The sequence below is a fragment of the Heloderma suspectum genome, chromosome 1, assembly GCF_057233095.1.
Source record: "Heloderma suspectum isolate Gila_16-S chromosome 1, 16-S_ref, whole genome shotgun sequence".
NCBI classification, from domain to species: Eukaryota; Metazoa; Chordata; class Lepidosauria; order Squamata; family Helodermatidae; genus Heloderma; species Heloderma suspectum.
In genome coordinates this window covers 188,940,601-188,953,447 of record NC_139458.1, presented here as the reverse complement: position 1 = coordinate 188,953,447, position 12,847 = coordinate 188,940,601, and the positions used below count along the sequence as shown (strand labels likewise).

The 12,847-nt window shown below is 43.1% G+C and overlaps 1 protein-coding gene across 5 annotated transcripts in view; it reads left to right on the top strand.

Annotated features, from left to right (window-relative positions):
- The first annotated feature begins 27 nt into the window (after window positions 1-27).
- GPR155 (G protein-coupled receptor 155) overlaps window positions 28-12,847 on the top strand; it is a 59,850-nt gene continuing 47,030 nt past the window's right edge. For 4 of the 5 annotated variants that reach the window (XM_084813198.1, XM_084813170.1, XM_084813189.1 and 1 more), the window contains exons 1-2: window positions 28-169; window positions 9,689-10,196. In XM_084813198.1, the coding sequence (XP_084669324.1) occupies window positions 9,725-10,196 (472 nt within the window). In that variant the 5' untranslated portion in view covers window positions 28-169; window positions 9,689-9,724. Of the gene's footprint in view, window positions 236-9,688; window positions 10,197-12,847 lie in introns of all 5 variants that reach the window. The other variant, XM_084813181.1, reaches the window with a different exon arrangement.

The window sequence follows — 12,847 nt, the reverse complement described above, 5'->3', positions numbered from 1 at the left end:
GCGGGGCGGGCTTTGCCGGGCAGTCCCGCCTCTGCGGTGAGCTCATACACAGCCGGTTCAATCCCACGCGAGCTGCTCCCGGTGAGGCGACGGCGGCGGCACCGAGGGCCGGAGATGCCCGTCCTGTGTGCCCTCCCGTTGCTGCAGCCCCCGTAGTAGGGCAAGGCAGGTAAACAAGGGAGAGGCGCTTCTCTCCCCCCGTTCCCCGCCCAGCTCTAGCACCGCTTTGCAGCGGGTAAGCCGCCTCGCGTTTCCCTGCGCCACGCCGTGTGTCTGGTTCGCCTTGGAAAGCAGGCAGCTGCTCCGGGGAAATGGGGACTGGGAAAGCCGCCTGCAAACTCCTGGGGCAAGAATATCCAGCGGGGCTCTCAAAAGTGAAGCGACCCCAGCGGGAAGAAGGCACGAAGAGGGGGCCCTCATCCTGGTGCCTCTGACTGAGCCATACTTTGGGGGTCCTGGTTTGGGACGGCGACTTTGTATTTGTCAGGTGATGAAATCTGCCTGGAGCCGCTTCATACCTTACGGGTATGGGTGGCATGTTTGGGGCGAAATGGCAGCCTTCCCCGACCCTGATGGGCTACAGGTCCCAGCATCCCCCAGCCAGCAAAATGCATGTTTGGGGTGTAATGGCAGCCTTCCCCAACCCTGATGGGCTACAGGTCCCAGCATCCCCCAGCCAGCAAAATGCTGGGAGCTGTAGTACAACACATCTGCAAGGCATCGGGGTTGGGGAAGGCTGGTATATGGTTATGTGGGGGTGGCTATGCCTTGATAAGGTGCACGCTTTTGTTGTGCTGCAGGAGCGCCAGCTGACTTTCCTGTGGCTTTGCTGGAGCATTGGGTCTGACAGTTTCTTTCTGGTTTAGCTGTGAGCGACGACGTCGCTTTAGGTACAAATCCATTTAAAATTATCCTCCAATAAATCCCCCTCCTTTGTGAACGGGATCCCATTGGCTGTAGTGGGCTTTTCAAGGTGATGTAAGTGCTTTTGATGCAGTTTGCCGCCGGCGAATTGGCGTGGGCGGAGCGACCCTTCTGTTTAAAAAGTAATCCCAGCTCCATTGTGTGTGGATTTTGTGTTTGCGTGTTCCGTCGTCTAACGTGTTGCAACCCGGATAAGTGAAGTCAAGTATTTCTTTTGAGGCTCGATTACAAGATAAATTTTTCCTTTTAAAATTAGATTATGTGCATAATATGGTGATAAGAACACTGTTTTAGCTGGTCTTTTTCTGACGTATTACAGAATACATCACTGCTGGGGATTTGTTAGTTTTAGATAAGTTATAGTAAAATGGCAATGTGCATTTGTAAGTCGGAGAACTACAAACAAGGGGAAAGTATAAGTAAAATCATTACCCTTGTTTGTAGTTCTCCCATTTCCAAACACACATTCATCATCATTTTCTTGACCGTATCTAAAAGTTAACAGGATAGCTCTTCAAAAATGTCAACCCAGAGTGCAGCTGCTGTGAAAAATGCGACTTCCATGTTGGCCATAATTAGGAAAGGAATTGAACATCATACTGCCCATATACAAATCTATGATGTGATCACACTTGGAATACTGTTCACAGTGTTGGTCTCCACACTCCAAAAAGGATATTGTAGAGTTGAGAAAGGGTAACTAAAATGATCACAGGACTGGAGCAACTCGCCTATGAGGAAAGGCTACATCATCTAAAACTGTTTAGCTTAGAAAAAAGGTGAATATGGGGAAACACGATAGAGCTGTACAAAATCATGCATGATGTGGAGAAAGTGGATAAAAAAATTCTCTCGGAATAGAAATAGGTTGTCCCACGAAACTAAATAGTAGGAGATTCTGGACAGATCAAAGATGTACTTCACAGAGCACATAGTTAAACTACAGTACAGAATTTGCTACCACAAGATGTAGTGATGGCCACCAAATTGGATGGCTTTAAAAGGGGATTAGACAAATTTATGGAGGATAAGGCTATCAGTGGCTACTACTATGATGGCTGTATGCTGCCTCCAGTACCAGAGGGAGTATGCCTATTTTTGCCAGTTGTTGGGGAATGTAAGCAGGAGGATGCTTTTACATTCATGTCCTGCTTGTGGACTTCCCACATGCAGCTGGTTGGCCACTGTGTGAACAGAATGCTGGGTTCTGATTCAGCAGGCCTCTTATGCAATACTTCATAAAAATGCCAGCTTAAGACTCAGTTTTTATCACCATGTTATGTGATCCAGAGGAAGTTAGGTGGTTCCAATTTCAATTGAAATCAGAACAACTTTATTTAAATCCCATTTATTTTTAAGGGGATTTAACAATCTTCCCTTCTCTGGATTGCATTTTCAGTCCTAACAATGCTAAGTTTGAAGTAAACTTCCATTAAAATCAGTTGGACATTTATGTCTCAAATAAGCACAGCTGCAGAATTTAATTGACTATTTGGTTTAATGCTTTCAAATGTTGGAGTATTTCAGTACTAGTAGTATTTATCTAAACTGCAGATGGCAAGTACCACCTTAAGAAGCATTCTCCCTCTGTGTGCTTGATAGAACAGGGAATGCCTCATCTAAGATTACATTTGCTGTGATGCATGCATGCATGCATCATCTGAAAACAAAAGAAGCATATATTTTTCTTTAGCACTATTTTTTTTGCATATTCAGATTTAATCAGGCAATCAAGTAAAATTCATATGATTGATCAACTACGATTTCTTAGGCTGAAAACTTATAGCCATTTATCTCATTGAACTCAATTAGTCTGAGTATGCATATGCACAAATAAATGCTTATGGGCTCAGGGTATTACTCATCTGTTTGGCATTGTTGAGTTTTTTGGTAGCGTGGCATGATTTCAGTAAGACTGCTGCATGCTTGATCACCGACAGGATCAGTGTGGGTTTGATGACATATCACCATCTGACTACAGTGAACAGAACAATCACTGTAGGTTGGTTTCCATGTCAGCCCAGTTGAATTCAGCCTACATTCTCAGGTGATAAAGTAGTTAGTGTGAAGTGGCCCTTAATTATATATGGGAGGGTTTGCAAGAGGAAGGTCTTTGACCAGGCGTAGAGAATGTGCGGCCTTCCAGATGTTGGACTGCAACTCCCATCATCCCTCACCATTGTCTATGCTGGCTAAGGTTGATGGGAACTGCAGTCACAGTCTCCACCCCTGCCTTCGAATATAGATTTGGCACATAGATATGATGGGGCATTTATGCCAGCTGTTTGAACAGGTCTAGTATTTTATTGAAATTGTTTTTAGCTATTTAAATTGTTTTAAATTTTGCATATTTAAAATTTTATGCTGTATCTTAGGGCACAATCCTGTTGTAGAGGGTTATGGTCAACGGGAGGAGTGACAGAGGTGATCTTCGCCTCCCTGTCCTCCCACCCTCATTTTGTACTAGATGGGCTTTCTTTCCCATCTAGCTGGGACACGTCAGAGGGGGAGGGAAGGAGGTTGGAGAGGCCTCAGCTTGTATCCTGGCCTCTCCAGTCTCTTACCCTCCCTGAATGCACCCTTCTCCCCTACTCTGAATGCACCCTTCTCCCCTGCTCTGAGTCCAGAATGCACCCTTCCCCCCTGCTGTGAGGTCAAATAGCCAACCTTGGAGAGCAGCCAGTGCTGTTCTTCCTGCACCAGCTATGAGGGGGCAGGGGACCGGAGTACTGTCTCCAACCTCAGAGCAGGGAATCCAGAGTATCCTATGGCCCCCCAGGCACTGTCTAGGGGCTGTAGGATTGCTCCCTCCAAGTATTAATATTATGAGATTAACACAGAAGATAATAATCAATAGGTTTTATACTGGTTACAACCCCCCCCCCCCATGACTATGGGTAAAATCCAATGTAAAGCTTATTTAGAGTAGAACCATGGAAAGGAATGGGACTTAAGTTAGCCATGACCAAGTTAAGTCCCATTCATTTGATGGGTCTACTTTAAGTAAGATTGGATTTTAGCCATTAATATTAAAATATGTAAAGTTAGGTGTTAATGTTATTACAACTTTTTATTCTACCCTCCCTCTGCCATTTTATCTTTATCTATCTGTCTATCTATCTATTGCATTTATACCCCGCCTTTTTTCATCTTGCAAGGAACCCAAGGCGGCTTACATTACCGTCCTCCTCCTCCTCCTCCATTTTATCCTCACAACAACAACCCTGTGAGGTGGGTTGGGCTGAGAGTCTGTGACCGGCCCAAAGTCACCCAGTGAGCTTCCATGGCCGAGTGGGGACTAGAACCCGGATCTCCCAGCTCTTAGTCCAACACTCTTGCCACTACACCACATTGGCTCAGTGTGGTGTATCCTTGCAACACCCTTTTTTTTAATCCTTGCAACACCCTTGTGAGGTGGATTTACGAGAGAGAGAGAGAGAAAGAGAGTTACTAACTCAGTGCTACTGAGGATTTGAATATGGCCCTTCCTTTGTCCTAGCCTGACATTCTTCCCAGTGGGCCGTGCCTTTGCTACTAATGACTGCTTGTGTTCCTATTTTGGAGATCCCTGTAGTTATAGTATGTAGCCAGTGGAAGGAGCTTTTCTATGCTGCTAAATTTGCCCCTGACTGTTTCAGGGCTAGGGGGTAATGAAATGGAGTGAATGTGTTGTCTCCCCCAGATTCGCAGCTTCCATTTTGCATCTGGTTACATCAACAACCCAGGAGTGTTCCATTCCTGAGTTGTTTGCTGTGATGTGCAAACCCATTATAACCTAACAAACCATTGATTCAAAGTCTGGGTTGTTTGTCCCTCAATAACATGGAGTTCTGGGTTCAAGACAGATTGTTCCTGGGTTATTGATGAAACCGGATGCAAAGCAGAAGCAGCAAGCTTGCAGAAAACAGCTTGCTTGCTCTGGCATGACCCTGACTAACTATTGGTTGTTTAACCCATACTTCGTAATTATGTATGAACTGGGCCATTGAATTGAAATAAGCAAATCAGACCTTTGTTTTGTAAACAGAATGAGCAAGGATCTGAGGGATATTTATACAGGGTTAGTATTTGTATAATGATAAACCTTAAGGATTTACATTTAGGGTGCAAACACTGACCTGGTTCGCATGATGAAACAACCCATGGTTTGTTAACCATGGGTTGTTCAGGAGCAAGCATGCTGGCACCTGACCGCTTGCCTGATTCTGATGTGCTAAACAATCCAGGGACACCTCACCCCTGGGTTGTTCTCCTTGATGTCCAAACCCAGAACTCTAGGTTGTTGAAGGAGAAATAACCCAGTGATATAACCCATGGTTTGTAACTCTCGGTTGTTTCACCCTCGGTAACCCAGGGTTCTGGTTTTAGACGTCATGGAGAACAACCCTGGGATGGAGCATCCCTGAGTTGTTTAATGCACTTTGCAAATCTTGCTCCTGCATGCTCCCTAACAACCCATAATTGATGTGCAAACTGGATCACTATCTCTTATAGAGTCTTCGTATGAGTATGCACTTAGGAGATCATGGATCTCAGCAGGGAGTAACTCCTGTGACCTTTGACACTGCTAGTAGTATCATAGACATGGATGGTTGAGATATTAAGTTGTTTAGAAATGCTGTAACAACTGAACTGGTTCTTGGCCAACATGTTAAAGAAAATAGCCTTTTGTTTAACATGTAAAATACATAACAGCCTTTTGGCACCTAATAACTTCTTGTGTGTTGCGAGTAATATAAAAAGACATAACCACTCTATAAAACAATGGAAAATGTACATCACTTGTAATACCAAGACAAATCCAAATAAGATTATGTTGCTTTAAATTAATGAGGTTATGGAATAAAACCTTGTCCTATAATAGTAGCTTGCTGTTTCACAGGCTTGTTCCCTTTTATCATTTTTTTCTCTTCTATAGTAAGGCTTTCTAGATTTTTTCGCAGCAACAGAGTTGTGCATTGAGAAAACGAAGAAGAAAGTTGAGATTGCATCATTATTTCAGGGACTGAGTCTTCTGGTCCTTTGATGGCTTAGCTGGGTGGTGCCTTTGTGTGGTGGTGTGCCCCTCTTAATTAATTATTCCTAAAATTAAGGGGTATTTGAAATGGCACTCGCTCTTTTCATTGCCTTGTGTCAGGACATGATTGTAGTTCAGTCCAAAAGTATAGAAAACTAGATGGCAAAACCAAAAACAGGTTTTACTTGGCTACACGAACAGGAAGTATACTAGCTGTGGCTCACACATTTTTATTTTGTAAAAAAACCCTCATGTCTCTTCATTAGTATAACAAAAGCCTAAAGTGAAGGAACTTACTTCCTCTTGCAGAGATTTTACTTCTGCTTGATTTTTAAAAAGTTAAATCCAATCAAGGTACCTTCCTATTCAAAGCTGCCATCTTTGTTAGCAGAAGTTTCTCTTTGTTATAGATGTTTTGTCCTTTCTGACTCTATGCACTCAGCTTACTGTCAAATTTTGGGACCTCGTGTTTTCTGTATTTGTATTTGCGCAGTTACCCAAATTAAGCTCCAGTAGACATCTTAAACAAGAGAAACAGGCATGATTATGATTACAGTTCTTCTGTGCCATTATTTCTGCCAATGTACCCACTTGATTCATGCTAGTATGGAAATGGAGTCATGGTTCTCTGTGTGATAGAAACTGCATGCAAACCATGCTGTGCCCAGACAACTTACATGGGAATCTCCACTGTGCCCATAAGCATGAATTCAGATTTATTCTTTCAAAGGACAAAGCTAAAGGGCAGCAAATCTATGTTAAGGTACTTCACGTATTCACCAATATATGAAATGCACATGGAACCTGCAACAAAATGTTGTTGTGCATCCTCATGCTCTAAGATGAATGCTCCTGTTCAGGGTGCATCCAGCCAGCATGCTTACCTCCAGGGTACTATAAGCAGCCCAGTTCCTCCCCTCCCTCTCCACTATCCTTTTTTTCCAGCTGACACTCAACATTCTGTGGCTCCTGGAGGTCACTGAGCCTTGTTCATCTGTGTTTTTTTTCTTTTTAATTTACAAATGTAAGTACTTCTGTGTAAATAGAGAGAACCCCAGTTGTATAAAAAACACTTTCTTATTTGGGGTCCCGTTTTGCTTCCAAATAGGCTCTAAGTTTGCTGTTAGTGGAACATGGGCAGGGGGGCATGCAACAAACTTCTACAGTGTTTTCTCACCCCCTAACAAAACTGTTTCTCTTTAGGGTGCCAGCCAGCTAGCTGTAAAGAGGCTCAAGCAAACCAGTTCACTTTTCATGCCAAACTCAACTGCTTTTCCAGTTTTTTTTTTGTCCCAACTGACACCCAGTATTCCATGGCTCTTGCGTTGCTGTTGTTGTTTGGAGGTAGTGGTGAAGAAGAGATTGCCCCTTTGGTGTTTATTTTTTAATGTTTTGTACTTCTGTATACCTCAGGGTTCAAACCAAACATGTTGATATCTTCCTCATGATTATCAGTGGCCCTTTTTCGACTCCAGTCCTGTCAGCATTCAGTCACCTATGTTCATGATTAGCTTAGAGGGAATGATGTTCTGTTTCTGTTCTACAAGATACGTCATGGAACAACTCTCTGCCCCTTATCATTGGGCTGTTATGGAAAAGCTTCCTGTTTGGCTGAGTGGTTTTTGCCCAAGAGTTAAATAGGAATTTTAGAAAAATGTTTGTGAAAAGTTTCAAAAAGTTCAAGAGTAGGAATAAATAGGTCATGAAACTCAGTTATGAAATAGCTGTACATTTTGGCAACACTGACATTTTGGCAACACTGACATTTGTTTGTATCAGGGGTGAGAAACCTCTTTCAGCCGGGGGGGGGAGGGGTGCATTCAATTTTGGAGAAGCTCTTGGGGGGGGGGCATATTCCAGTGGTGGGCAGGAATGAAGGAAAAGGGGCAAGGCCAAGTTTTTTTTTTAAAAGCTTAAAGCTCTTATCAGCAATAACTGAGCCTTAGGAGAGACATTTCAACTTTTTAGAATAGAAGCCACAAAAAAGCTGGGAAACCACAAAGCAGAGGTGTCTCTATATTTGGGGCAAATGGGGCAGTGACCCTCTGCCTCGCCCCCACCCATCTGTGGCAGAGAAATCCCCCCCAAACCAGCTACATGTGCTCCAGTGCATGGCATGCAGCTGCCGATTGCCATGCATGATCTTCTCCTGCCCTCCACCAAGAATCTCAGTAGACTATTGAGTATCTGACCTGCCCTCTGCCCCACCAGCCCCAATGAGCACCAGCCACCACTGCAAAGTGATTGGTGGTTAAGCGAAAGTGGTCACCGATAGGGGCATGGCTGTCTGGGGACCCCAAGAGGGCCAGATTTGGACCCCTCCCCTGAGGTTCCCCACCCTTGAGGTTCCCCACCCCTGGTTTATGGGATGATCTTATCCTACAGTGCCCTATGGAGCACTAAAATACCATTTTTTTAAGGAACTGGCCATACAACACTGGTATGACAAGCTGAGAGGAACAAAACTTACCAACAAAGAGCTTATAGCAGCCAGACAACCAGGTGCATCATGGAAATTACAAGCTTCATGTATTCCTGTGAGGGCAGAACTTGGTGGTGCTGTGGCTTTATTGCTATTGGATGGCTAATCTGTCTCATTTGCCCTGGGGATGTAGGCATGGTTGAATATATGCAACGTTCTTTTATTATGTGAGAAGTGTTTGCTTTTGTGTTTGCACTGACTACATGACAATTATGGTATAGCTGCCAGTGCTACAAGCACTGCACCCCGGTCCCCCTCCCCCCCAGAATCACCTCTGCCTCATCATGCTAGCTTCTCTGTGTCCAGGCCTGTGTGTAAGTCCATGTAAGCATCCTAGAACTCGGTAATTTGGGTAACTTTAATCCAGGAATTACTTTTTTTAAAGCAATCAGATTTTTACAAAAGGTCCCACAGCTTCTTTGTATTTTAGTCTCAAAAGATGATCACTAAATAAGTATATATTCCTGAAACATAAATTATATAGCCCAGGTATTTTCCTCTCATATAAGAGAAACAAAACTTACAGAACTGATGATGGCAACTGTTGGCACAGTGGAAAAAGCAGGAGCAGATTACATGTCTGGTGGAACTGACCCCAAATATTAATCTGTTGAGGAAAAAAATAATGTAAATTGATGATGAGTTATGATATTACTTCTTACTTGGTTCTTAGGATAGCCCTGTTAAAAACAACAACATCACAAATTAGTTTGAATCTTACAGCAGTTATAAAGATGTTGATGGCTTCATTTTTCAGTCATACTTCAGCGACTTCATCAGCCCACAAAGAACACTTATGGAAAATACTGAAATCACTGAATGGTAAAACTTACTGAAACAATTCAATTATGGGAAAACAGAAGGAAAAACAAACCTTTGAACAATCATGGTTCCTATTTTGTTTTTGTTTTGAAAACTTTGATAAAATCTATATATAAATACAATTTTCTCGGTGCAGAAACGGCATTACTTTGTTTCAGTATTTTTATTTTTAAGTACAATGCATTTAAACTCTCACCCCGTTCCATCCCTGTCTCCCTCTGTAATCCTCCTAGGCAGGGACCATATCACTACTTCTGTAATCCTAAACAGCATACTGGTGCTTGTTAAATGTTCAGGAGGGGCTACTCTATACATATTTTCAGTACCTGGTAATGTGAAAGTGCGTTTTGGTTAGGCGTTTTGGAGATGCGCAATAAGAATAATAGTTGAAATATAACATTAATTTGTAATAGTCAAATAACACTGCCTTCCTTGTTTTACAGGTCAGGATCCACATGCTACATTTTCAGAAGCGGTGAATGAACATGAATATTTTCACACACGTCAGCACAAAGAATCTCTCTAATGCTGCTAATATGTCTGGTCTCCTTTCGGGCGGATTTGGATACCAGCTAAACTTAACTAGCAGTTCTCCTTCTATGTCAATAAGTAAGCTTTTTCCAGCCTTGTTACAGTGCTTTGGCATTATCCTTTGTGGATATGTAGCTGGAAGAGTTAACATAATCACATCAACTCAGTCCAAAGGACTAGGAAACTTTGTCTCCCGCTTTGCACTCCCAGCTTTATTGTTCAAAAACATGGTCATACTGAATTTTTCCAATGTGAATTGGTCCTTCCTGTACAGCATCCTGATTGCCAAAGCATCGGTGTTCTTCTTAGTCTGTGTTTTAACGTTGTTGATAGTAACCCCCGAGCGGCGGTTTAGCAAAGCTGGACTGTTTCCTATCTTTGCTACTCAGAGCAATGACTTTGCACTGGGATATCCTATAGGTAAGAAGCAATTTTACATATTCTTCTTTGTCTTGTCATCAATTTGTAACATTTCATGTCTAAAGAATGCATAATACCCATTTGCACTGCTGATATACACAGTATGTGTATCATTGTATCTACTAACTTACATTTTTTGAATTTGAGATAGAATTGCTTAGCTCTGGAGAAAATGTGTTCACATACTGCTGTTCCACAGGGCTTTTAACTTGAATGGGGGTACCTGGATGATTTCTGGGAGTTGAAATGTTGGAGAAGTTGCCCTGCAGTTGCTATATGCCAGTTTATGTTTATCTCAGCAGTTTATCTTGACTCAAAACTGTTCAGTGACAGGCATGCTTTCAATCTGCCTAATACGGAGGTGGGCACAAGGTAGATCTTCAGATGTTTTGGATTTCAGCTCCCAAAAGCCCCTGCCAGCATGACCAGAGATTAGGAGTGCTGGGAGTTGAGGTTCAAAACATCTGGAGATCTACTTTCTGCCTACTCCTGGCCTAACAGGTCCTTGGCAACCCTAGAGCAGCTGTGTGCCTTTGTCACCAAAAGTTAATCAGTTGAATATGTTCATTTTGCCATATCTGAAAGAATTAATTTCCTGGCACGGGTAGCAATAACTGCACATCCATATGGAAACAGACTAAATATCCACAGTGGAGCTGCAGGTGCCTTTGGACAAGAAAGGGGAGCCTTTTCATTTGTTGGAGGGGCCTGGATTCATAGGAGATCTCAGCAAACAGAAGAGTTGAGGCATATGTCAGTGATTCCACCTGCAGGCTCCCGTGCCGTGCCCCATGTTGCTCCAGAGGGCCTCCCAACCATCAGGATCAGGTTTTTGGGAGGTATAGGGGGCTGCAGCTGGAAGTGCTCCCTGTTCTGTGAGTGGAATTCCACTCTCGGAACTCTTGATCCAATTCGGTGGGTCTGCTTGTATGACACCGCAGCCCGACATGGATTATTTAACTCGCACTGAGGCTGTAGGCCATGTGGAGCACATGCAGACACCGTCTTGAATTCGCCACCCCTGAGTGGGGATTGCATATGCAACCTGTGCCCACAGGCGCTGTAGCTCATTGTGGGTTAAATAACCTATGACAAGCCATGGTGTGCAGTCTGAACCCAGTCTGTGTGTTTAATCCGGTTAAAACCCTTGAAATAGTAAATTGAATTCTTTTTTTCAGAAGTGCTGTATGAGCTCACTCATCTAATATTTCACATGAAGGGCAAAATCCTAGGCATGGTTAGACAGAAAAAAAAGGCCTACAGCTCCCAGCATGCCCCAGCCAGCCACGTTGGCTGGGGGCATGCTGGGAGTTGTAGGCCTTTTTTTCTGTCTAAACTTGCATAGGATTTTGCCTTAAGGAAATTACTTTTCAGGGGCTGGATCTTACATATTTTTATGACTCAACAGTTAATTTTAACTAGCTGTGGTGCTTGCTTATGTCTATTACCTTCACACAAACCATTCTTTGAATGTTTGTCCCAGTATTACAATGGTTGGATTCCACCCCCACCCCCCAACACAAGCAGATGCAAATACATACACAAGAGTTTGCCCAGTGATATGATAGGAAGGTCCTATAGCTTATGCTTTTGCAAGAAGCTGCTCAGCCTGCTGTGCCATTTGCTGTACAACTGGATGTACATCTTTTGATTTAATTCCAATTTATTTTTGCGGGGCTCCAGCACAAAGTGTAAAATAGCCCTTCCATTAGCAAAAGCTACTTTTTGCCTGCAAATGGACACATTTGGATCCAACCATTTGTCTTTGCAGTGTTTGTGTTATTGCAGAAGCCAATCTGCCTCTTTTTAAGCCCTTACTGGCTTATGCTCAGGATTGTTCTTAATAATACTGTGTTGATCCAGTAAAACAGGGGTGGGGACCTTGTGGCCTTCTAGAAGTTGTTGAACCTCAACTCCCACCATTTCTGACCATTGGCCATTCTACCCTCCCCTGCAACAAAAGGAGGCCATGTTTGAAATGGACATTGGGACATGTCCATTTGCTTTCTTGAGGAGCACTTCTTGTGTATTAAAGTCGATGGCTCAGTTCTTGACACATTTAAGTTGCTTAACCCCTGCTGATTGATAGGATTTAAGCAGTCTGCTTGTGTATAAGACAGGGTGAGCAACTGCAGGAGGTCAGGGGGCCATTCTCTCTCTCTCTCTCTCTCTCTCTCTCTCTCTCTCTCTCACACACACACACACACACACACACACACACACACCCTGGACTCCTCATTATTGCCCACCACTGCTATAAGACTTTAGCCAGTGTATGTTGAAAGGATTTTAATGTAACACGTTGAAAAGTGCCTATTTGCATCCAAATCTTAACTAGCCATTTCCTGTTAAAACAGCCAGAAAGTGGACTGACTAAAGATGTGTGGAGTCTTGTTCATTCTAATCAAAGAAGCTTGAAGTTAAACAATGATTTAGTCCTTTCTCTTTTATTAATGTTTAAAAGTAAGAAGTACTGGCAATGAATAAAACTTTCAGAACTAGCCCAAGGAAAGAAAACATTAAATCACTTCAGTAGACTGGTTGGCAAAGTGTTGTTGTGTTAGGGGAGTTTAGCCAGGATTCTCTGGACTTTGTGGAAACAATAAATAATTCTGTGCCAAGAAAAGAAGTTTGCATAATTTATTCTGCTA